Source organism: Vombatus ursinus, unplaced genomic scaffold (genome assembly GCF_900497805.2).
Source record: "Vombatus ursinus unplaced genomic scaffold, bare-nosed wombat genome assembly UNPS02014833.1, whole genome shotgun sequence".
In the NCBI taxonomy this organism is placed as follows: Eukaryota; Metazoa; Chordata; class Mammalia; order Diprotodontia; family Vombatidae; genus Vombatus; species Vombatus ursinus.
This window is the reverse complement of record NW_020954611.1, coordinates 978228-1002786: the sequence shown is the minus strand read 5'-3', so window position 1 is coordinate 1002786 and position 24559 is coordinate 978228. Positions and strand designations below refer to the sequence as shown.

At 38.1% G+C, this 24559-nt stretch overlaps 1 protein-coding gene across 1 annotated transcript in view; it reads right to left on the bottom strand.

The window, feature by feature from the left end:
* Positions 1 to 22306, bottom strand: part of PLPP4 (phospholipid phosphatase 4) — a 122133-nt gene extending 99827 nt beyond the window's left edge. The window contains exon 1 of the mRNA XM_027839811.1: positions 22172 to 22306. Within this exon, the coding sequence (XP_027695612.1) occupies positions 22172 to 22306 (135 nt within the window). The remainder of the gene's footprint in view (positions 1 to 22171) is intronic.
* Between the last annotated feature and the right edge of the window lie 2253 nt (positions 22307 to 24559).

The following is a 24559-nucleotide window of genomic DNA, read 5'->3' as shown; positions in this document are numbered from 1 at the left end:
CATTTTATGTCATTTTGTTGTTGTTCAGTTATTTTCAGATGTATCTGACTCTTCATGACGCCATCTGGAATTTTCTTGGCAAAGATACTGGAGTGGTTTGCTATTTCCTTCTCCAGATCATTTTTACAGATGAGGAAATTGAGGCAAACAGGGTTAAGTGACTTACCCAAGGTCACAGTGTCTGAGACTATGTTTGAACTATTTGAACTCAGATCTTCCTGAATCCAGGTCCAGTGATCTATCCACTGCACCATCTTAGCAGTAGATTTTATGTCATAGTCATAATCAATCAGTTCATTTCTCTCTCTTTTTTTAGTATATTGGGGCTGGGATTGTCTTTCTACTTTAGAATTGAGCCTCTCTACCTCCTCCCATGTGATTATATACACAAAAGACTAGATAGAAGTATTGACTCTTAAAAGTCTTATTTTGTCTAAGGGTCATTAAGGAAACAGAGAGAGACAAGATTTGGACTTGAGTATTTAAAAGGAAACACTCTGTAAGATGAGAGAAAGGGAAGATTTTTTTTTAATTTTTAAATTTAATTTTTAAAATTGGAAGAGTTAAAGGTAAAGATCATTTTTAAAAAGCAGATGGGGTAGGGAGGTGGGCAAATAAATGTAAAAAGATAGACTAGATAGATAGATAGATAGATAGATAGATAGATAGATAGATTATAATAGGATAAGTAGAATAAAGTAGGAAAGGGATTGGGAGGGAGAAGAAAAAGAGCATCTGAGTCAGGAGATAGATCTGGGGAAGAGATTACCAGAAGGGAGAGAAACTACAGCTGGAGGACTGATTTATTAAGGAAAAAAGGGGGCAGGGACAAGACCCAGAAAGAAGACTGAGACTGTATTGTTTCATGTGATACAAATTCCAGATAGCTACTGCTGACTTTTTAAAAATTTGTATTTTAAAAGAAATATCATAGCAGGATTTTATAGAAGTAAAAACAATAATCATAACCATGAAAATAAATAGAATGAACTCATCCATAAGTCAGCAGAGAGTGGCAGAACAAATTAGAAAGCAAAACCCAATCATTTTCTACATACAGTATATGAAATGCACTAAAAGATTCACATAGAATTAAAAGAGGGGTTGAAGTAGAGTTTATTGTGTGTCAACTGAACCAAAAAAGAAGAAAAGGCAATCACAATCTCTGATAAAATTACAGTAATCCAAGGGAATTCCAGAGTGAACGGAAAGTGAGTTACATCTGTAGGGTCTCTAGCTCCCTGAGGAAGTTATAGGTGTCAGTGAGAAAATGAACATCATCACACTGGTATGTCCAGATGTGGCAGATATTTCTGGAATGTTACCATTTTTTGAACCAGGTCCAGTCTGCAGTATTCTACCAGAACTAAAAGCAGTAAAATGGAGTTTTAGTGCCCAAACACCTTGCAATTGATGCCTCTCACACAGAAGCCCATAGAAGGAAGACAGGGGTTGGGGGCAATGAGGGCAAAGAGCATCAAAGAAACACTGAACTCTTTAACCGATCAAGTAAATCAAGAGAAGTTCAACTCTGGGCAGTCTAGTATCTGAAGAATAGAAGAATCATCTGAGTAGGAAAAGCAGGGCAAGGACCAGTGTGTTCCCACTATAAAAGTGGGATATGGGATATGTCCACAATTCACCTTGACAACTCCTAATCTTTTCAAAAGCAATCTTGGAAAATAATTCTCTTAGAGACAGAGATCATCAGTAATCAAATGGAGGAGCTGTTGGTTAATGATATCATCTGTGTGCCTTATCAATAGTGGTGGCAGGAAAGAAAATACAAAAAAAACAGGGCAAGATGTGGACTTTCAGATTTTGAATAAAAGAACTAGGATTCATCACTGTGCTTTGCCACAAGTTCAAGGATGTCGTGGACTGTCTACTGGGTAGTCAGTGGTTTTCTATGTGGGGCCTATGCATTGGGTAGTCCCAGGGGAGAGGGACATAAAGAAAAGATAACCTACATCTATCCTACCAATGAATCCGTTCCCCAAGGATTTCTAGGGCTGGAAATAGTGGTTGGTGAAACAAACTAACTACTTGGAGAGGAAATACGGTGGATGGCAACAAATGCTCAGAAGCTGCCATTTGATAAGTATCAAAGCTGCATTTCCTCTTCCAAATAAGTAGCCCACATTGTACCTCAGCAGGGATCATCAGTGTAAACAATGCAGAAGTGATTTTCATGTTTTGAAAATGGCTGGGGGAAAAATGTGAGGAAGTCTTTAAGGACATAGTTAGGTACTCCCCTCTCCCTGTCCCCCCTCTCTCTCCCCTTTCCCCCATCCCCCCCTTTCCTTTTTCCCTTTGCCCTGCCCCCCCCCACACACACAGTCATACGTAACTTTTGTTGGGCAAAGCATGTCTTTCACTTTACCCACCAACCAAAGATAAGAGCAGTGGTAATCAAAGTATGGTCCAGTAGTCCTCTATAGCCTTTCAGAGAGTCCACAAGGTCAAAACTATTCTCTTAATAACACTAAACAATACTAAAAATAAATAAATTAAATACTTGATAATAGTAAAACATTATTTGTCTGTTAAGATATTCCTCCTTTTTCTAGCTTCATATCCGTGTAAGGTCAAATTTTTTTCAATATACTTCAACCAAAACAACACATCACAATAGACTGAATGCTAGAGCAGGTAAGAGAATTTACCTATCTTTTATAAAGCCAGACACTAAAGCATTTCCTAAAAATATTTAAAATAGCCTTTCTTCTTGTTGAATTTCTTGTTTGGGAAAATACAATAATTTTGATAAGATGTATTATTTATATTAAAATGTAGCAGTTTTTATTGATATTTTAAATGAATAAATATTTTTTAATTATCCAATTAAATTAGTACAGAAAACATTGATAGATATAACTCTCACAAACAAAAGTTTCTAGGGATCCTCAATAGTTTTTAAGATTTAAAAGGGTCCTGAGACCAAAAATTTTGTTAACTGCTAGCCTGGAAGACTTTGGAACAGTCTTAAAGCAGGAGAGTGATGACCTCCAGAAGCTGTATTTGCCAGTGGAGGACTGACTGAGAGTGAGACTCATTATCTATCCACAAATTGGAGTTGTTGGCTTTTGAAAAGGCTTATGATCACCCAGGTGTATAGAGTAATTTGTGAATGGTTCTCTTAAACTATGTGATTCTGTGATGCCTGATTCACTATAAGCCAATAGTCACATTCCATTCCACTGGTAAAACTCTGTATGGTCCCAGTTAATCATCCCCAAACATTAGGGGTTGCTACAAGTTCCTGTAGTGGCACCAATGATAAAGTGGATTTTAATTCAGTCACAAAGGCAAAAAGATCAGTTAATGAATAAGCATTCATCACTGGCCTACTATGGGCTGGGTGTTTCTTAAGTGCTGGGAATCCAAAGAGAATCAAACAGTTCTTTCCCTCAAGGTACTTTCATTTTGTAGGGGTAATAAGCACATATAAATAGACATAACATATATACAACATAAAGATAAGATAATTTAGGAGAGAAAGGTAGAATCCCAGATATCATAAAGCAAACCCAATTGATAAATTAGAGACTGCTCTGAAATAGCCCCAGGAAAAGACTAGCACAAAAGCCCTTTCCTTTGTGGATTGGTCAAGGTGTGGGGAACCATCTTCAGGAGCAATCTACCAATCAAATGCCAACCTCCTCCCTCTGCCCTCATCATGGAATGCCCCAATAAAAATACAAATTCATGCCAATAATAGATCGGGATTATATATCTGGTCAAGGTAGATATGCAGATATAAGAACTCTCACATAAAACTAAGCAGCTCATTTACTGCTAGTTTTGAAGGTCCTTTTAAGTTATGGTAGAAGCAAATGACAACCCTTCTTCCCTTTAATAGATGGTTTTTCTTCATCAGTAGTTAGTGCTCTCTATTTCCTAAAATTTAAGGTGAGTCAGGAAGACCTGAATTCAAATCCTGCCAGAGACAACTACTAGTTGTATGACCCTGGACAAGGTATTTAACTTCTGTTTTCCCTAGTTTCCCCATCTTTAAAAATGGGGATAAAAGGTGTAGCTAGATGGTGCAGTGAATAGAGCACCAGCCCTGGAGTCAGGAGGACCTGAGTTCAAAACATTTACTAGCTATGTGATTCTGGGTGAGTCACTTAACCCTAATTGCCTCACAACAACAACAACAAAAAAATGGAGATGACAATAGAACTTCCTTCCCAGGGTTGTTGTGAAGATCAAATGAGATAATATTTGTAAAGTGTTTTGCAAACTTTAAGGCATTATGTAAATGTTGTTGTTATCTGTGTAGATCTTGTATTTGAATATTTAAATACAAGCTCATCCCCTCCCACCCCCCACCCCTAGTAGAATTCAAGTAGTCTCCTTGAGGACAGGAACTGGTTTGGGATTTTTGTTTTTGTTTTATGCTTGTATCTATGGAAATAGCAAAGTGCTTTGCATGGAGTAACCACTTAATAAAAGTTACTGTTGGGTCGAATTTATGAGTTTTTCTGCCTCCAAAACTCATCATTTTGCATTCAAACTTTTGGTGATAATGTTTATGAACTTCACCAGGCTTGTTCCTGGACTTCAGACACAGGATCCATTGCTAGGCACATACTTGAAGTTTTGAGTTTGTGGTCTACTGGAAAAGCCTTGAGGAACTTTGATGTAATGATAAGTCATCAGAGTAAGGTTTTGTGGAAATGAGATTTCTGTGAATAATTGGCCGATTTTTTGTTGTTGTTGTTGTTTGATCCTTTCAGTCATGTCTGATTCTTTGTGATTCCATTTGGGTTTTTCTTGGCAAAGACACTGGAGTGATCTGCCGTTTTCTTCTCCAACTCATTTTACAGATGAAGAACTGAGGCAAACAGGGTTAAGTGATTTACCCAGGGTCACACAGTCAACAAGTGTCTTAGGCCAAGATGAGCCTTCCTGAATCCAAGCACAGTCATCTCTCCACTGCACCACCTACCTGCCCATCTATTTTTTTTCTTTTTTCTTTTTTTTTGTTTTTGGCTAGACAATGGGGTTAAGTGACTTGCCCAGGGTCACACAGCTAGTAAGTGTTATGTGTCTGAGGCCGGATTTGAACTCAGGTCCTTCCTGAATCCAGGGCTGGTGCTCTATCAACTGTGCCACCTAGCTGCCCTGCATCTATTTTTTTTTTCTAGAAGCCTTCTATTCTCTCTTTGATATGTATTTATTTATTCATTCAGTAAGAAGGTATTAGCCAACTACTATGTGTAGTGTATACCTTTCCCTATGATGAATGACATCATCTGCTTCTAAGACTTCAACTATTGTCTCTATACACATGACTGTTAAATCCACAGAGGTAGTCTTAATCTCCATATTAAACTCACATTTCCTGCTGTTCATTGGGTAACTCCACATAGTTGGCCCTTTATCACCTTATCAGCTCATAAACTAACCATTATCTATCCCAAAGCTGTTCCTTCTCCTCATATCTTTAATTCTGTTAATGGTATCCACCATTTCCCTAGTCACTCAGGCTTGAAATCTCAGAATTATCTGTAACTTCTCTCATTTATTTCCTTGATCATGACCTCTTTCTGGAAATGTTTATGAAATGGCTCTTCCTTGTCTCTCATTCTACCTGTCTGACCATTCCTTTCCAGTCTTCTTAACTGCATCATCATTTACATCTTATTTCTTGTATGTGGTTGTATCGTACAGATCTGTCCTAAGCCCTCTTCTTTCTCAACATTCTCTACCTTAGGAATTTCTCCAGCTCTCATGGGTTCAATTATCACAGAAGTTACAAGCTATATTTTCCCAAAGATACCTACTGAAACTTCCTATCTCTCTTTCCTAAGTTCTATTCCAATTTCTGTTGGACATTTCCACCTATTTATGTCTCATATGTATCTCAAACTCAACATGTACAAAACAAAACATATCATCTCTTCCCTGAAATCCGCCAGATTTTTTTCCTTCCTTTTTTCTTATCCTTACAGCCATCTAGATTGCAAATTTAAAGTCATCCTTTACTCTGCCTTTTCTTCATTTCTCATATCCAATCAGAGATACACTGGTCACTCTACTTCTTAGGGCACTCTATTGGAAATCTTTGAAGATGAAAGAAAACCCATTAATGGCTAGCTTGGGTCCAGTCATTCAACCTGCTCTGAATCCACTATCCCTGCTGTCTAGCAACATCTTACCAGTCTTCTATGAGAACAGCATGATAGAGTTTGTCAATTGCTCTGCTAAAACCTAGGTAAACTATCCTACCAAATAACTAAAGAGCTAGGTGTTCTGGACCCAGAGTTAGGAAAACTTTAGTTCATATCTGGCCTCTGATATTTACTACCTGTATGACCCCTGGCAATTCACAACTTGTGTAATGAGGGAATAGAAATTATTCAACCTGCAATAAGAGATGCTGAAGCAGAGTTCTGAATCAAAGATACTTTATTAAAGGGTCCATGGTCCCCTCTAATCAAGTGGACCTTGGATCTTCCTCATGATCTGAGATTCCCCCTCCTTCCAGAGCCCTATTTTATAGGGCTAGATATCTAAACATTCAAGAACAGCTATACCAAATACAGAATAATTCCATTGGTTGACGTATGATGCATAGGTTAAAATAAGCTAAGGGTCACAAATTAGGTGAAGTAAGGGATATCTCCACTGACTAGGTGGTCATAAGATGGACACCTGCTCATGTGGGACAAAAGTAAATGGTCCAGAGGTACAAAAATAATTGGGGAACTTTCCATGTATTTGAGTCACCTCTATCACACTGGGCTTGGTCACCATGACAAGGAAAAACAAAGGTGGAAGGCCGCTAGCTAGCTTCCTATGATTATGCGAGTGATGTTACCATCTGTGGTTCACAGCTCTGGGGCCAAATATACAGAACTTATAATACAATCCCTATCATATCAAATTGATTAATACCGATTGGAATAGAGTAGGGGTCCTCAATGAATCAACTTTCTCATTCCCCCTTAGATCCACAGGAAGATCCCAGTCTTTCTTTGGATTATTGTTAAAATCTAACTGAATGGAGGGTGGTTCTCCATGTGTGATGCAAAACAAGTAGGGGGCAGTCCCCTCAATGAGACACAAAGGTGAAATTAGTGAAGAGGGAAATGGACACCACTTAAGACATACTAATTATGTTCCATTTAATTAAACATTAACACAATGAATGTTTGAGGTGACTCTCCCACTGACCAAGAGCCATGAGGGACAGGTACCTCTTAGTACAACATGCCCTACAAAATATGAAAATCAGAGGACCATAGGGCATATGTTCAAGTGTAGCAATGAAGGCTTGCTTGCCCTATATACAAGCTTTAGAAATCTTTTGAGTTTATGAAAACAATTCAAGCAATTTTGACAAACAGCCACCCCATTATGGTGATGAAAGGCCACATCCCTGCAGACAACACCAATCGATCTAGACGTTTGTAGCATAGGGAGTGGAGGAACAGGTTAAGTTCCATGAACAAAGGAATTATTCAGTTTTTAGTCATTATTCAGTCATGACTGACTCTTTGTGACCCCATTTTCTTGACAAAGATACTAAAGTGGTTTGCCATTTCCTTCTCCAGATCATTTCACAGATGAGGAAACTGAGGCAAATAAGTAACTTGCCCAGAGTCACATATCCGGTAAGTGTCTGAGGCCATATTTGAACTCAGGAGGATGAGTCTTCCTGACTCCAGATCCAACATTCTATCTACCGAATCACCTAGCTGACCCGTTTGCTTATCAGTTTTCTGGTCAGTAAAATGAGGATAAAGTAGTACCCGCTTCTTAGGGTTGTTGTGAGGATGAAACAAGATAACATATATAAAGTACTTTCAAAACCTTCAAGCATTTTATAAATGCTAGCTATCATAGTTAATAACTTAAACCAGTCTTCTATGGCCTGTTCTCTGTGGAGAGATGTTAGTTCTTTGTAATCGCTGATTCCCATTCTAGGTGTTCACATGTGATCCCTTTAATAATATGCATGAAAATTTTGCCAAGAATTCAACTCCAGCTCAATGACCTAGAGTTTATATAATCCATTCTTTTCCCATTTCTGAAAGCCAAGACAACATGAGACATTCTGAATTGCAAGTCTGTACTACTTCTCCAGTTCTTCAGTCTTTCAAGGATTGTTGATCCTGGCTTAACAACCATATCTGCCAGTTCTCTGAGTAACTGAAGATATAATTTACCGGGGTCTCATCACTTGACCTTATCATGAACAATAGAATCATAAATTTAGAGCTAGGAGAGACCTTAGAAAAGATCTTGCTTCTTATGTTGCAGACAATACAACTGAAGGTATATGACTTGACCAAGGTCACACAGGTAGCAAGTATCAGAGCCAGGTTCAACATGGGTCCTCGAACTCCAGACTCAGCTCATTCCACTGTTCTATGAGTACAGGACCTGTATGCAGGCTTCTGGGTTTCTATTCTATTCTGGGTTTCTTACACTACTGTATGACCAGGACCAACTCATGTAACCTTGAATGGAAGCTTTCTAAGCCTCAGTTTCTTTATCTGTAATATTAAGATGACAGCATTTACATTATCTACCTCAGAGGTAGTTAGGTAGTACAATAGGTATAATTCTGCCCTGGAATCAGGAAAATTTGAGTTCAAACCTGGTCTCAGATGCTTACACCTGGGCAAGTGACCCCTGGGAAAGTCACTTACCCTCTGCCTGTCTCAGATGCCTAATCTGTAAAATGAGGATAGTAATAACATCTATCTCCCAGGGTTGTTGTGAGGATCAAAAGAAGTAATATTTGTAAAGTGCCTAGCACAGTGCTTGGCATATAGGAGAGGATTAATAAATGTCTTCCTTCATAGTGTTGTTATGGAAAAAGTTGAAGAAATTTTAATAAACATTTATTAAGTACACAGCACTTTGCAAGATGATGGGGATATAAAATAAAAAGGAAATGGTGCCTTCCCTCAAGTAGCTTCCATTCTAGTGGGAGGAAAAAATATGCTCTGAAATGAGGAAATACATGGTCATTTGAGGAGGAAAAAAAGACCTTTATAAACCTTACAATATCATATACATGTTAGTTGCTTATTGCTGCCAGTATTTTTGCTATTTGTACACTACATCATTGTCCCTACTAACTCACAAGTAGGGAATCACATCTCATTCTTCTGTGTGTCTTCAGCATCTGCCCACTGGAGGCATTCAATAAATATTTGACGTGCTACACAGATTTAAACCCCTGCCTTCTCTTGTTGCCATTAAACTCCTGCTTCCCAGTCCATTTTTAGCATAAACAGTGACACACTGAAACCCCTTGAACTTGGCTGGAAGCATCATCTAACTCAAAAAAGCCTCCAGGCTCCCACCCATCTTGTACCCTTGCCCTTCAGCTTTGCCGGCAGAGGAATTCATTGAAACACTGAACAATATGCCATATGTGCCAATGATGTAAATATCTACTTAGAAGGATTCTTTCTCTTCTCCTTTCTTTCAGTGTCACTTGTACAACCTCATACTTCTTTCTCAACATGATCCAGCTATTTCCTCATGTATCAATTTCATGTAAGAATGACAAATGATAGATTCATTTGCATAAGTCTATTTTTAGCAAGTATTTTACCATTAAAATAATAGGTGTAAAAGCTAAAGGGAAGGGGGGGAAGGGAAGAGAAGTGGTAAACTTTGGTAGTTCCCATTAAGTCATTCAATGGGGTGATGGGGCTGGTACTCAGAAAAGTAGTTAAATGGATATGAGTAGTGATTAATTCTTCCATTTAATTTCAACAAACTGCTTTAATTGATTATCATGCATACCTCTTCAATTGTTTTAAGCAAGTCACGGAAAATTCTGGATTATTGCTACAGATTGTTGAGTCCAACAAGAGGTAGGGAGAAAGAGAAAATCCTTTGGAGGGGGAACAATTTTTTTCCTAAAAATTAGGATGAGGATAGCAATGATAAATATATGTAGGGATAGAATGTGGGAATTAAAATAACAGAGAGAAAAACTCTTAATGGGATAGGTAATGTGTGTGTATGTGTGTGTGTGTGTGTGTGTATGTGTGAGAGAGAGAGAAATAAGTGACTGATGCTTACAATAGGGGTCTAAAAGTATACAATAAACTCTATTGCCATCATAGCAGCAATACATGAAAAGATCATGTAAACTATCATGTGCCTCAGTTTTCCCTTCATTAATATCAAGCTTGCTAATGGAAATGGAAGGTTTTTTGGTTATTTGGTATAAAATGAGAAATACCTGCTGTCTGATGAATTGGTTAGTATCACGTGTCACAGGCCAATTGGTTACCCATTCAACTCCCCGTTATTCTCCAGTAAAGGTTACATCTAAGAAGTGAATTTGGATTTCTGAGCCATGACTTAAAATATGGAGATGACAGACTTCTGGCAAGAGTGCCTAATAATTATGGCAAGAATATATTTTCTGAGGTCTAATTAGTTTAATCAAGTAGGTTTCAAGCTAAAAAGGATGGAGAATAGAAAAGAATTTGTTCTGTTGTTGTTGAGTCATTTCAGTTGTGTCTGACTCTCCACGACCCCATTTGGGGTTTTCTTGGCAAAGGTAGTAGACTCGTTTACAGATGAGGAAACTGAAGCAAATAGGGTTAAATAACTTGCCCAGGGTCACACAGCTAGTAAGTGTCTGAGGCTAGATTGGAACTCAGGTCCTCCTGACTCCAGGGCTGGTGTATGTATGTGGGTGTCCATTTCTCAATTAGATACCGTATAGAAAAGCTACAAAGAAGGGAGAAGAAAAACAGTTGAGACACCCAAAAACTCATATGAAACAAAATCCAGGGAAGAAGCCAATATAGGAAAAACAAACAAAAACCCTCTAGCCTCATGCCTATATAGGAAATGATGAAGGTTTAGGTAATAAACAAGAGAAACAAAAAGGCCTAAAGCAAAGAGGCAAATTTGACCTCATAGGTACCTTCTGAGATTTGGTGAAATGAAACCTATAACTAGACTGTGGTTCTGGATGGGTATAGAGCATTCAAAAGAAAAAGCATAAGTAAATGCAGGTGAGAAAGAGAGCACTGTATATTAAGAAAGTATATTCATGGGAAGAAAGCCAGGAACCAGAGACAGTACCATGACAGAAAATATTTGGGCAAAAAGAGAAAAGAAAGTGATTTTGTTATTGGAATATATACTCCAGATCACAGGAGCATTAATAGGAAATAGATGAGAGGTTTAAGAGATAAATTACAAGCATGGCATAGGGACCTAATAGATTAATGATGGGCAACTTTGGTTATCTAGACATCAGCTGTGATTCTTTCTCTGCCAAAAGCAGAGTAATTAGCAACTCCTTGACTTACCCGGGTGATAATTCCATCCTATAAAATGAGGACAATGTGGAGAAAGTCTATTTTGCTTCTGATTCTCACTAATAGGGAGGAATTGGTCACTGAGATGAAAATGACAGGAACCATTGGAGGAAAACAGTGTGTCATGGTCTTGTAAAAACATTGTCTGGATTTTTAAAAGTCAGAAGGAACTGAGGATGGAAAAGTATTTAAAGCCAAGGAAAGGCGGAATTTTTTTAAAGTTGTATTGGGGAAAAGGAGGATCAAAGGAGGAGGAGGACATTTGCTTGGGAGGAACGAAAAGACAATGATCTTTATCAATAAATAGAAGGCAGAGCTACTCAATCCTTATTTTGTTTCTGCTTTTTCTTTCAAGGAGAATGACCTTGGCATTGGAAATGGCATGATAAATATGACTTCTGGGGAGTGAATACCCAAGATAAGCAAGAAGATAGTAAGAGAGCACCTATTTGTCATTTATGAATTTAAGTCACCCAGCCCAAATGAATTATATCCTCAGATATTGACAACTTTTTCAATGACATTTGAAAGGTCATGGGAAATGGGAGAAATGCCAAAAGACTAGAGAAGAGACAATAATGTCCCAATTTAAAAAAAAATGAAAGAGAAAAAAAGTTTGCAAACTATAAGCCAGTGAGCCTGGCTTCAATCCCTTTGAAAATTTGAGTTCCATCTAAGAAGATAAAACTCAATGGAGATAAATGTAAAAATTCTTATACTCACAAACACAGACACAAACACAAATCAACTTCACAAATAGAAGATGGGAAAGGTGTGGTTAGACATCAGTTGTTTTGAAAAATAATCTAGTGGTTTTAATGGACAGCATGGTCAATATGAGCCTGCAGTGTAATATTTTGGCCAAAAGAGCTAACACAAACTTGGGCTGCAAAAGAGAGGCATCATTTCCAGGAATAGAGAGGTGGCATTCCCACTGAACTCTGCCCTCATCAGACCTCAACTGATGTACCATGTTCAGTTCTGCATGCCACAGTTTAAGAATGACATTAAGGACTCCAGAGAGAATCCAGAGCCAGGAAATTAAGATGATGAAAGGTCTCAAGTCCATGCCATATAAGGGTCAACTGAAAAATGAGGGCCTGCCTAGCCTGGAGAAAACTAGAGGTAAGACATGATAACTGTCTTCAAGTATTTGAAGGACTTTCGTGTGGAGGAGGCATTATACATGTTCTATTTGGACCTGGGAGAAGAATCAGGAGCAATGGTTCAAAGTTACAAAGAGATGCTAGGGAAAACTCCCTAATAATGAGAACCAGCCCAAAGTGGAACATGCTGATTCCAGAGGCAATGAGTTCTCTCTCCTTGGAAGTCTTCTAATGGAGGGTAGACAACCACCTGTCCATTCTTTCATGCTGGAGATGCCTTCCACATAGGGATAGGATTAGGGAACCATGGAAGTTCCTTCCAGCTCTCAAATTCTATGAAATTCTGTGAGATAAGTTTTCACACTAAGGTGGAAAAACAAGCTAGCCACTCATCTCTACAGGAACTGTGTCTTTCACTTGGTTTTAAAACTAGCTCTCGCCTTCATTACTCAATTGAAATTGTTCTTTCCAAAGTTTTTTAATGATCTTTTGATTGCCAGCTCTGGTCGTCTTTTCCAGATCTTTATCCTTCTTGAGATCTCTTCTGTATTTAACACTGATGACCACCTAGCTTCCTGTGCCTTGCCTCTTTGGGGTTTTGAAACACTATTCACTGTTCTCCTCCTATCAGATGCTTTCTCTCTGTCACCTTTCCTATGTCATCATCTATAACTCTATCCTAGTCTGTGAGTGTTCCCCAAAGCTCTGTCCTGGATTTCCTTCTTTCTCTACACCCATCTACTCTCTATTCAGACAACCAACAATCTACACATACAGCCCTCGTCTCTGACTTGAGCTTTAGTCCTATTTCAGAGTGCCTGACACATGACAGACACTTAATATATGCAAGTTGGCTGAATGAATGACATCACCAGCTACCTACTAAACATTTCTTTTCTTTTTCTTTTTTTTTTAACCAAGCAATGGGGTTGAGTGACATGCCCAGGGTCACACAGCTAGTAAGAGTCAAGTGTCTGAGGCCAGATTTGATCTGAGGTCCTCCTGACTCCAGGGCTCTATCCACTGAGCCACCTAGTTGGCCCCCACTACACATTTCAAAGTGGATGTCCCAGAGATATATTAAACTCAGTATTTCCAAAACAGAATTCGTCATCTTGCCCTCCCATACACATCCTCTGCTGAAATATCCTATTTCTTTTTAAGGTACCACCATTATTTCTTTCTCCCAAGTTCACAACCTTGGCATTTTCCTTGACTCATTACGTTTCTCCAGGCCACATCACATCTCCAATCATTTGCCAGATCTTGGTGTTCCTGCACTTCCTCTTCACCTCTGCCTCTTCTCCTTCAAGGCTCAGCTAAGCATCATCTTCTACATGAAGCCTTTCCTGATCCCCTCAGCCATTAGTAGCCTCACTCCTTGACTCCCTTGTATTCATTTTTTTTCCAGTATTTATACAGGCATTTCTTATCTCTTCCCACAAGAATGTCAGCTCCTAAAGAGTAGAGATTAGTTTAGTCTTTGTATTTTTAATGCCCCGAAGCTAATCCCAGACTCTGCTTGACTTTTAAAGCCTTTCATAACCTGAACCTTTACTATTTTTCAGCTTTCTTACACCTTCCTCCCCTTCACAAACTCTGTGATACAGTGACCCTGGATTCATTGGTTTTCCTCATACAAGACAATTCCATCTCCTAACTTCAGGCCTTTTCACTGGCTGTCTCCTATGCCTGATGCTCTGCCTCATCTCCACTTCCTAGCTTCCTTGGATTCCTTAAAATCTTAAGTATGTTGCATCTTCTGTAAAAATCCTTTCCCTGGCCCCCTAACTGTTATTAGTAACTTCCCCCTGAGACAATCTTCAATCTAGCCTGTATATATCTTATTTATACATAGTTGCTTGCATGATACATTAGACTGTGAGGTCTTTGAGAGCAGTGACTATCTTTTACTTTCCTTTCTATCCCTAGTATTTAATAAGATGGCAGGCACACAGTAGGTGCTTTTAAAAAATGCTAGTTGACTGACTCTCATTAATCCTTTCATGACTGCTTAATAAATTACCATACTAGTGCACCGAATAGCAATTAAATGGGAAACTAACCTCAGTCACATGGCAAGATGTAATTTAATATTATTATTACATGTAGGCTGTGTCCATGACACACACAATAAATGTAAGAACCTGGGTCATAGAGAGCTGTCTGGAGGCATTGATGCCCATACAGCTAATATGTATCAGAGGCAGGAATTGATTCTAGGTGTTCTGACTCCAGTGTTGGCCCTCTATCTTCATTATATGCTGTTGCCTCTCATCATAGTAAGAGATACATTAATTACATTCTGATTCTACATTTTAATTATTCTGTGCTTTGCATTGCATGATTTCATTCTATTTTAAGTGGTATCTGGTCACTTCATTCTTTTCCTGAGAAAAATTGTTATCTATTCTCTTCAGATCCTCTGGGGACATTGTAATGGTGTAGTTGTGCCTTGTCATTGGGTAAATAAGAGTAGAAAAATATAAGCTCTAGGCAACTTTTGCTCTTGGTTATGAATGAGGGCCCAGGGATACCACGGAGTCCAGATGAGAAGGCCACAGGTGTAAACAGCTTCCTTACTAATTAACAAATCTGATTTGTTCATGATCTGTGTAAGCAATTGAACCTGACTCTAAGAGTTCATTGACTAAACAAGTGAAGGTAGTGGCGGTAGAAGTTTTGAGACATTTTCTATAAGTAGAAAGTTGGCCATTCCTCCAGGAAACTGATTTGCTGTATTCTACCATCTGGACTGTTTTGGAAATACCCTGGCATTCAGTGGTATTATAGGGTAAAGAAGGTAAAAGGGAGTAAAAGGGAAATGAGTCCCTATGTGCAGAATTTATTGTTATTATTTGTTGCAGTTGCGAATTATGTATAAATGCTAAGCAGGGGTGAACTTTCCCCTGGGGAGAATGACAAATGGGACCATTAAGAATTCTTGGCTGATTTTAAGTATTCAATCAAAAGGCGTGTTGTAAAGGGTGTATGAAAATCACTTTTGCATTTGTAGAATGCACCTCAGGAATATTCTCTGCTTCTGGCAAGTAATTATATCATATCACAAAGAAAAGTAAAATAGCTTTGACTTTTTAAGAGTCTAAGTGATCTCTCCCAGGTCCCCTCCAGCTCTAACATTCTATGAATCTTGAGTATTAAAATTAAATTTTCTATCATAATATTCTTTTGCCAATATTTCCTCAATTTTTAAACAAATTAATTTCATATTTGTCTTCTTAGAAAGTACCTTAAGCCCTAAGTATAAAATATTATTTCTAAATTTTAATCAGAGTGATAATAGGCCACTATGTGTAACAGTGGATAGAGTGTTGAACTTAACAGTTGGGAATACCTGAGTATGAAACCAGAATCAGATACTAAAAACATGACCCTGGGCAAATAACCTCTCAGACTCAGTTTCTTCATCTATAAATCAGGATAATGATACCAAATACTTCATTAGGTTCTTGTGAGGATCAAATGAGCAAATATATGTAAAGAGCAGCACAAAGAGTAACACATAAATGCTAGCTATTATTATTATTAGCAATAATAATGGTATTATTCGATAATATATCTTCTGGTTAGGTCACTAATAATATATCTTCTGACTTGCAATAAAAGAGTAGCCAGAAGACATCTTGATTTTTTTTTAGTTAAAAAATATGGAAGAATAAAGAAATTTTATTCTTAGAGATATCTGGAAATATAGATGGGCTTGTTGATTTCATACAAAGGAAATCACAGAGGTAGACATCCTACCAAACAGGCTAATACTAAAGGAATCATGAAAAAGGGCATAATTTTAATGGAGGTACTGGAGACTTTCTGATATATCTTGCACTCTCAGATAAGAATTATGACCCCTTTTAAATAAAAGACCTATCTTCCATAAAGGCTACTGACAGCTTGGGAATAGCATGGAAAATGTCAATTGAGGTTTTGTGAATATGAATGAGAAAAGAAAGGTATCCTCGCTCTTTCTTGACAAAGGGAGGGATGTACAATGTATGTGTCAAAAATTTCCTCTGATCCTCTGTTGCCTTTCTAAAGAGTGCAGCCTCTTTTATGATGAAAGTAAACCGTACTTTTCATTGCAGTGAGGTAGGGTAGATTGAATACTGCATTTAGATTAAGGAAGACCTGGGTTCCAATCTAGCCTTTGACACTTTGTGGGTATGTGAGCCAGCACAAGTCACTTAACCTCTATGTGCCTCAGACAGCCCTCACAATTTAATAATCACTGAGGATTATGATCTGCATAGGTATAGGGAATTGCCAAAGAGTTCCCTATACCAACAAATCACAGATTCTTCACATTTTTACAAAGGTGTTCTTATTCAGTGGAAATCGTCACTGAAATAGCAAATGATCCTTGAGATTACTTCTTTGCCCTTCTGCTCAAAAATCTTCAGTGGCTCCCAGTTGCTGACAAATCAAACTCCTCTGCCTTGCATTTAAGGTATCCACAATATGGTAACATCTTAGCTTTCCAGGCTAATCTTCCACATACTCTAGGGCTTGGCCAAACTGAAGGACTTTGTTTCCCACAACACACCCTATGTTCTGCCTCCCTGCTCCCTTTGCTGCCTATGTCATAAATGTGTCCTCATCCCTAACACCTACTGAACTGTTGTCCATTTTTTACATTTCAAGTTCTGTCTCCTCCGTAAAGCTTTATCTAATCTATCCTTTCTATACCCTTGTTGACAAAGACCAACCCCCCCAGACCTAGCACAGCACTTTGTACTTCTATAATGACCTTATTTATCATTTATTATTTGGAGTCACTGTTCTCTCTATGTCTCTTTTCCCTTCCCTCCCACCTTCAAGACTGTAAGCTCCATGTAGACAGGGAATATGTCTTTTATCTACTATTACCCTCCTAGAGGACAGCTCAGTAGGTGCTTAATAAACTTTTGATGAAATAACTTTACTGTTGAATAATTCTGTTGTAAAATCATTCATGTTACCTATGCTCAATCGTTGAGAAATTATCCATTGTATCATCTGGGAAATACCAGGCCAATAAAACTAGTTATCAAAAAGAAAGAAAGAAAAAGGAAAGGGGAAGGTAATTGGTAAGGGGAATGGGAAAGGGAGGAAAGGAACTCCAAATTTTAAAATGGCCAAAATGCTAATTTGCAGAAGAAGGGAAAAAAATGTGGGTCAATTCAAACTGCACTCAAAATATGCTTTATTTAGGACATTTATGTTTCAATAGAAATATTTTAAATAAGAGGCCAATATATTCATTTCTTAGGTCTTCCTTTTCAGTGTATTTGTGATCTGGGGCACATATAGAACCTCTACCAGTGTCGATCACAACCCATGTCCTCTCACCCTGTGCAATCCCTCTTTTTCCTTAAGCTCTCCATGGAAGAGCCAAACAGTGCACTGACTGCCTTCCTCTGGATCTTTACTGACACTAGGGCAACACTTGCCAAAGCCATGCTCTTTTGGGTAACCATGGATCTCATTTAGATATCCCTTCTGGGGATTGATGAAATGAATACAATATTAATGAATACACTATCATCCATAAACAAGAACATCTGGAGAACCACTATATGAATATGCAATCCATTTTCCCTCTGCCCTCTCCATAGCAATGGGAATCACCTTTGGTGAGCATATGTTTCCCTCTATGGTGCCTTGCTTGAAGTTGGTACTCAGCAGATCATATAATAAAGTTATCTGCATGGTCTTGGCATCATGCATGATTTTAACATATTTATGGGAGTTACCTTGCTTGAAAGGAGCCAATAAAACTGCATTTGATTATAGTGAACCAAATGGTCTCTCGCAATCAACAAATGCCAGACACATTGACATTTCTACACTTTTCTGGTAATTGTGTTACTGTGAAGATATAATTCACCATAGAAAATTGTCTATGCAAACCTACCTGCTGACTTCACATACTTTCATCTGGGACACCCTCAGTGTATAAACTATTGTCATAAAGATTATATGGATACAAGAATGTTGGGATTTGGATTAGCAGTTACTGAGGTCTTTTCAGTTGCTTTTCTTTGGGAATAACTGCACTTATACCCTTGTCCATTCTTTTGGAAATCCTCATGTCCAAAAGGTCTTACAAATTGATGCCCAAAGGACTTGAAAATTGTATTACCTCTGGTATAGAAGATGTGAGGTCTATACGCTTTTCCCAAAGTAATTTTCATAAATTCTGTTGCCACTTACATGGGATATAGAGTGGATGGAATCCAAATGCTGATAAAATATATGACTTTGGAACTACTTTTACATCTGTTCCATTTCACCTCTATTTGTTGCTCTCCTTCCTAGAAATGCTCAGCAGGCTCATTTTCTCCTCCACCGCTTGTCACTGTTTTAGTAGGCAATATTTTGCATATTTATACATCTTATAATTATACTCTATATTATACTAATTATAATTGTTACTTATAATTAACTATCATCCTATAATATATCCTATAATATTTTGCAAATATGCTTGTCCCCTAAACCAATGTTACCTTTAGCTGCCTGTATCTCTCCACCTGGCACTGAAATCAAGCATTTGTTGTCTCAGGAAGCATATGGACTCTTGCAGTCTTTCCTTGCAGCAACTGTTTCGCATTGGTTACACTTCACTAAGAGATAGTTATTGAGTTAATTCTCTTTATTTTTGCCCATGTCTCATTTCTTTGAACCAAAAGTTTGTGTCAATAGAGTGGATTCAAAAGTTTGTGTGATAAGTTGGCTCAAAGGTCTTAGATTACACTTGGTCTCTTCTTATTTTTATCATTTCTTCTAGCTTTGATGTACTTCCATCTTTTTCTTAATTAGTTGGTGATATAGCCATTTTCTAAGGTATTACATAAAGATATTCGGAGCTCCTGGAGAGAATTAAACATTTGTTAAAAATATGTCCTATTAATTATACATGTGACTACTACACATCTAGGCAATTAGAAAGGATCTATGAAAGGCAGAAAGAATATCTTTAATATTGTCTCTATTAATAGCACCCAGAAGACCAGGTTTAATTTATGCACTGAAAAATAATTTTCACTTTTATATTATAGATAAAATTTTATGCATTGCATTGATTGTGTTTTTATAAATACACACTATATCTTGTGGACCCAACTGAATGAAATTCATCAACTAGTATTAACAAAATAGAGATTGAACTTATTTCCCTAAAAAAGCTGCAGATACAACCAAGTTGAATACACTTCTATCCCTTGAAAAAAATGCAACATTGAAAAACCTCTTCAGTGCTTCCTCTCTACTAGCTGCCAACATGCAAATGTGCCTCCATCTTATTTGTGTCTGAAGCTAGAATATTCATGGCTTTTGTCTCTAGACTTCAAAAAGTCCATTGTTAATAAATCCAGGACTCTGTAACAAATTTCCACCAATCTGGCATGAAAATTAATTCCCAAATTATGTTTTACAGCTTGAGAGACCTGGAATAGAGATAAATGACAAATACAAGGTTTGTCTGATTAAAGAAATAAGACTAATTTGATTAGACATGATAGAAAGTTTTGATTTCAAGATAACATGTGTTATATTGAAATGAAAAGGTGCCCAGTCACAGGATTCACAACAAAAGAAAACACTATCTCCACAGCAGAGTCCTCAATCTTTTCCCCTTAGATTTATGAAATTCGGCTTTTCTTTGTGGATAAAAAGTAATTATCAGAAATCAATTGAAGTGATTGTCTTATGCTTACATGAAGTGAGTTTCCATACACAAAGATTCTTCCAATTATCACTAATTAAAGTGATCTCATCAGGAAAACCAAAGATGTTTTGTTGTGTTTTTCTTTTTCAAACTCGAAATTATCTTCCGTAGAGGCATTTAAAGCATTTGGCTCAATCACTTTGGCAGCTCGTGGCACAAGGTTTAATACTGTATAAATAGAAATAGTCTTTGTGTGATGTCTAACAAGTAGTTCTGTTTGTTTGTTTTCAACTCAAAATTTCACCTACCCTAGGAAAGCTGGCAGAATTCAAGGTGTAAATTAGTGGGTTATTTTGAACTGAGTCCTCCACTCTTCAAAATTAAACCCCTTGAAAATTAAACACAATCTATATACATTAGGCTAACAGAAAAGAAAAGAGGGGGAAAAATAAAACCTCCCAACATCTACTTCTGGTATTTTTCCATCTAGCCCTAAAGTAGAGAATGGGAACAGTGATGACTGCCAAGGTAGAACCAGAATTGATAAATAATTTTGTAGAAAGGACGGAGGACACAATCCTAAAGACATCACTCCTCCTCCAAGTATAATCACAAAGGGAAGGCTTTTGTCCTGGACATCAAGAATGATTTATAGTTACTCATCTTTAGGATGGGGCACTTCTATTGATGTCCTTTGAGGTATTCTTAAATTCCAGACCTTTTAGTTATTAAGACACACACACTATTTAAATTTTGTACTTTGGAGATATTGAGCTTTTATCTATACTAGCTATGATTTCATCCACAATTTCAGGCTCTTCTTACAGGGTCAACAGATAAGATCAGTTCATTGGCTACCAAGTTTCCTTCCTTACACACATCTAACAATAGATTCGACATTCACTGTCACTGAGTATACACAGACTCATGGAACACTAGAATGGGAAGAGACTTTGGAAATCATATATGCTAACCCTCTCATTTCACAGATAAGTAACCCAAGCCCCTGAGAGGCAACATGGTTTAGTGGCTAGAGAGCTGTCCTTGACAGAAGGAAGACCTGTGCTAAAAAATAATGTTTACTTTTGTATTATAGGTATTAGAAATTTATACACTTCATTGATTGTGTTTTTACAGATCCACACAATCTTATAGGCCCAACGGAATCCAATTCATCAAATAATGTTAACAAATGATGCTGAAAGCCAACACAGCTAAGTGGATAGAGAGTCGGTCTCTGAATCAAAAGGACCGGGATCAAAGACCTGGCTCTGACACCTACTTGGTGCATGACCCTAATCAGTCATTTAACCTCTCACTTTCCTAAGCAACTGTCTGAGATTATACATTGCAGAGTAGGTACCAATGATTGGTAAAGGGGATTTCCTTACCAAGAGGTCCCTATGCCAATGAAATCACAGGTCTGGTCTTCCCCCAAAAATGAATGAATAAATAAACAAAGAAATAAATGGACAAATAAGAGGTCTAAGCAAAATTACGGTTTAACTCCCTTGGGCATATGCTTGTGTGACCAGGGGCAAGTCCCTTGACTTCTCAGTACCTCAGGCAATCCTGGATGACTATAAATCACCAACTAGAGTTGCAGAGCTGCATCAGTAATGGGAGTTTGCATGACAATAGCTCTCTGGACTGATGAAATTTTAGGTCCAAACCAAGAAAAAAGAAAAAGTCTATGACCTGCGGCAGGCATGGGAATGGGGTAGAGTGAGTCTCCCAAGGTCTCATAGACAGTCAACAACAAATAGTACCAGACTCAATGTCTCCTGAGTCCCAGGCCAATGTACTGTGCACTCTGCTATGCTGTCTTTTCTCCTGAAGCACTGAGTAGTTACTATTTATTACATTACCCTAATAGCTCACTCACAATTTTGAATTGAATGACCTGTCAGATGCCTTCCAATTCTGGAATTCTATGGTTTTAATTAAATGGAGCTGATAAGCTTTTATTCTTATCCAATTTTCCCAAGTCTTTTTAACAGACATTAGAAACATAAATATAATTTTTTTTATTTAGAATTTAGAGGGCTATCAAATGTTCCATGAAATCACCCAATACTTACAAACATGAGGCGTGTTGGTATATTGTCTGATTGTACCAATGGATTTTTATAGAGCCAGATCTCTTCTGGCTGGATAACTCTCTGGAATGGGTCCAAAAACTCTGTAAATCTGGAAGAAAACAAAGAAAGAGTCATAAGAGACCTGGTCTAACATAATGTCCTACTAGCACAACAATGAGGTGGTCCTTGGCTCCAGACAGTCACTGAGCAGTCACTATTTGGGAAGGCAGCCCAAAAAGCCTAGTTCCTGCCTCCTCCCTAGGAGTCTGCCTAGTGGAAGGGTAAAGTGAGAGTAAGTGAAACACAACCTAAAGCAACTGGTTTTCCAAAGGGAAGTAAGGAAGGACAAAGTAAGGTTAAGTCCGTGGTCTGAAACTCAGGAGACCTGAGTTCTAGGTCCATCTCTGCCACTAACAAACTGAAATCTTTTCTCTGGGCTTTGACTTTTCGTCCTCTTACAAAAAAAATACCTGGACAGATTTAGAGATTTAGGGAATAGCAATGGGGCCTGTCTGTCTCTCTCTGTCTCTGTCTCTCTCTCTCTCTGTATGTATGTATATATGTAAATGTAGGTATATGTGTAATCCATATACATATATGCATACATACATATGGACGCATATATTTGTTGTTGTTATTCAGTTGTTTCAGTCATGTCTGACTCTTCATGACCCCATTTGTGGTTTTCTTGGCAAAGATACTGGAGTGGTTTGCCATTTCCTTTTCCAGCTCATTTTACAGATGAGAAACTAAGGCAAACAGGATTAAGTGACTTGCCCAGGGTCACACAGCTAGTAAGTGTCTGAGGCTGGGATTAAACTCAGGAAGATGAGTCTTTCTAACTCCAGGCCCAATACTTTATCCACTGTGCCACCTAGCTGTCCTACACACATACACACATATACATAGGTACACATATAATATTACATACACACACACATATATACACACCCAGAGCCCCATTACTTTTCTCTGAAGCTCTATAGATATTTTTGGTGTGTGAGTGTATTTACATAGACATACAGATATAGATATAGATATACACATACACATACATATACACACATGGGTATGCATGTACATATATTTGCATGTATATGAATACATATATGTATAAATGCATACACATATCCATTGAATTTTGGAACTGAGTGGAATCTTTGAAATCATGTAGCGCATTTTACAGATGAAGAAACTGAGGCTCAAGAGAGGTGACATGTCTCAGTGAAAGTCACAGATCAAGTTAGCAGCCAAACATACCTTTCCTGGATTCTGCCTATACAAAACTGAACATCTGTAAACAACATGAAGCAACGAAAGGAGATTTGGTTGATACAGCACTAAATCTGCACGGAAGGTCTGGGCACATTCTAAAGAACACTAAATTTTTCCATGCTTTTCCCACATCCCACCAAGCAGCTAGACACCTGGGGCCTACCCATTGGTTTGCCTCAATAATAACTTGGAAACCCAAGTGGACGCTAATGAAAGCCAAAAAGAAGACTTGGAGCCCAACAAGAATCTTGGGCCAAACTGCATGTTCTGAAGAAAATAACAATGCACAATATATGGGTGTTGGGGAGCAGAGTATAGGTTCAAAGGAAATGATAAAGATAAGGAGAGAGAGTAGGATCTTTTAGACAAGAGGGTGACTTCTGGCTTTAAAACTGTGGCTTTCTTCCTTACCTTCCTACAATTATGCTAGCCAAATAACTAGGAGTGAAGAGAGGAAGAGATTGCAGAATTACAGATTTAGTGCTGAAAGCAACCATAGAGATTAGTCCAAATCACTCATTTTATGGGTGGGGAAATTGAGTCCTGGGGAAATTGAATGATTTGCTCAAGGTCGCCCAGGTAATAAAAGTGACAGAGCTTGATTTAAAATCCAGGTCCTCTGAGGAGGAAGAAGGAGAGAATGGAGGAAAGGAAAGAAAAGAGGAAAGAGAATAACATCCCAAAATGCTTTGCTACAAAGGAACCAGATGGATTTAGGCATTTCAGTTCTTTACCCTTTCATACACCCACACTCACTACATAGTGCCGTTCCTAGAGCTTGGTCTGAAGCTAACTGGACGATGAAGATAGCGTTAATCCTCCTTGGAAGGAAGAAAACAAACAGAAGACTTGGGGAAGGGCAGTCTGGTCAACCTGGGCTCTGTCCCTTTGATCCATTTACATGCCCCTTCTCCTTTGGATGGCGTGACCCTGATTTATCAGCACACCAAACCACTCATTCCCTTTGCCTTCCATCTAGAACAAAACTGAGGCCTCAGCATCTCTCTCTGGGTGTCTTTCTCTCTCTCTTTGTCTCTCTCTCTCTCACATACATACCCACACACACACAGAGAAAGAGAGAGAGAGAGAGAGAGAGAGAGAGAGAGAGAGAGA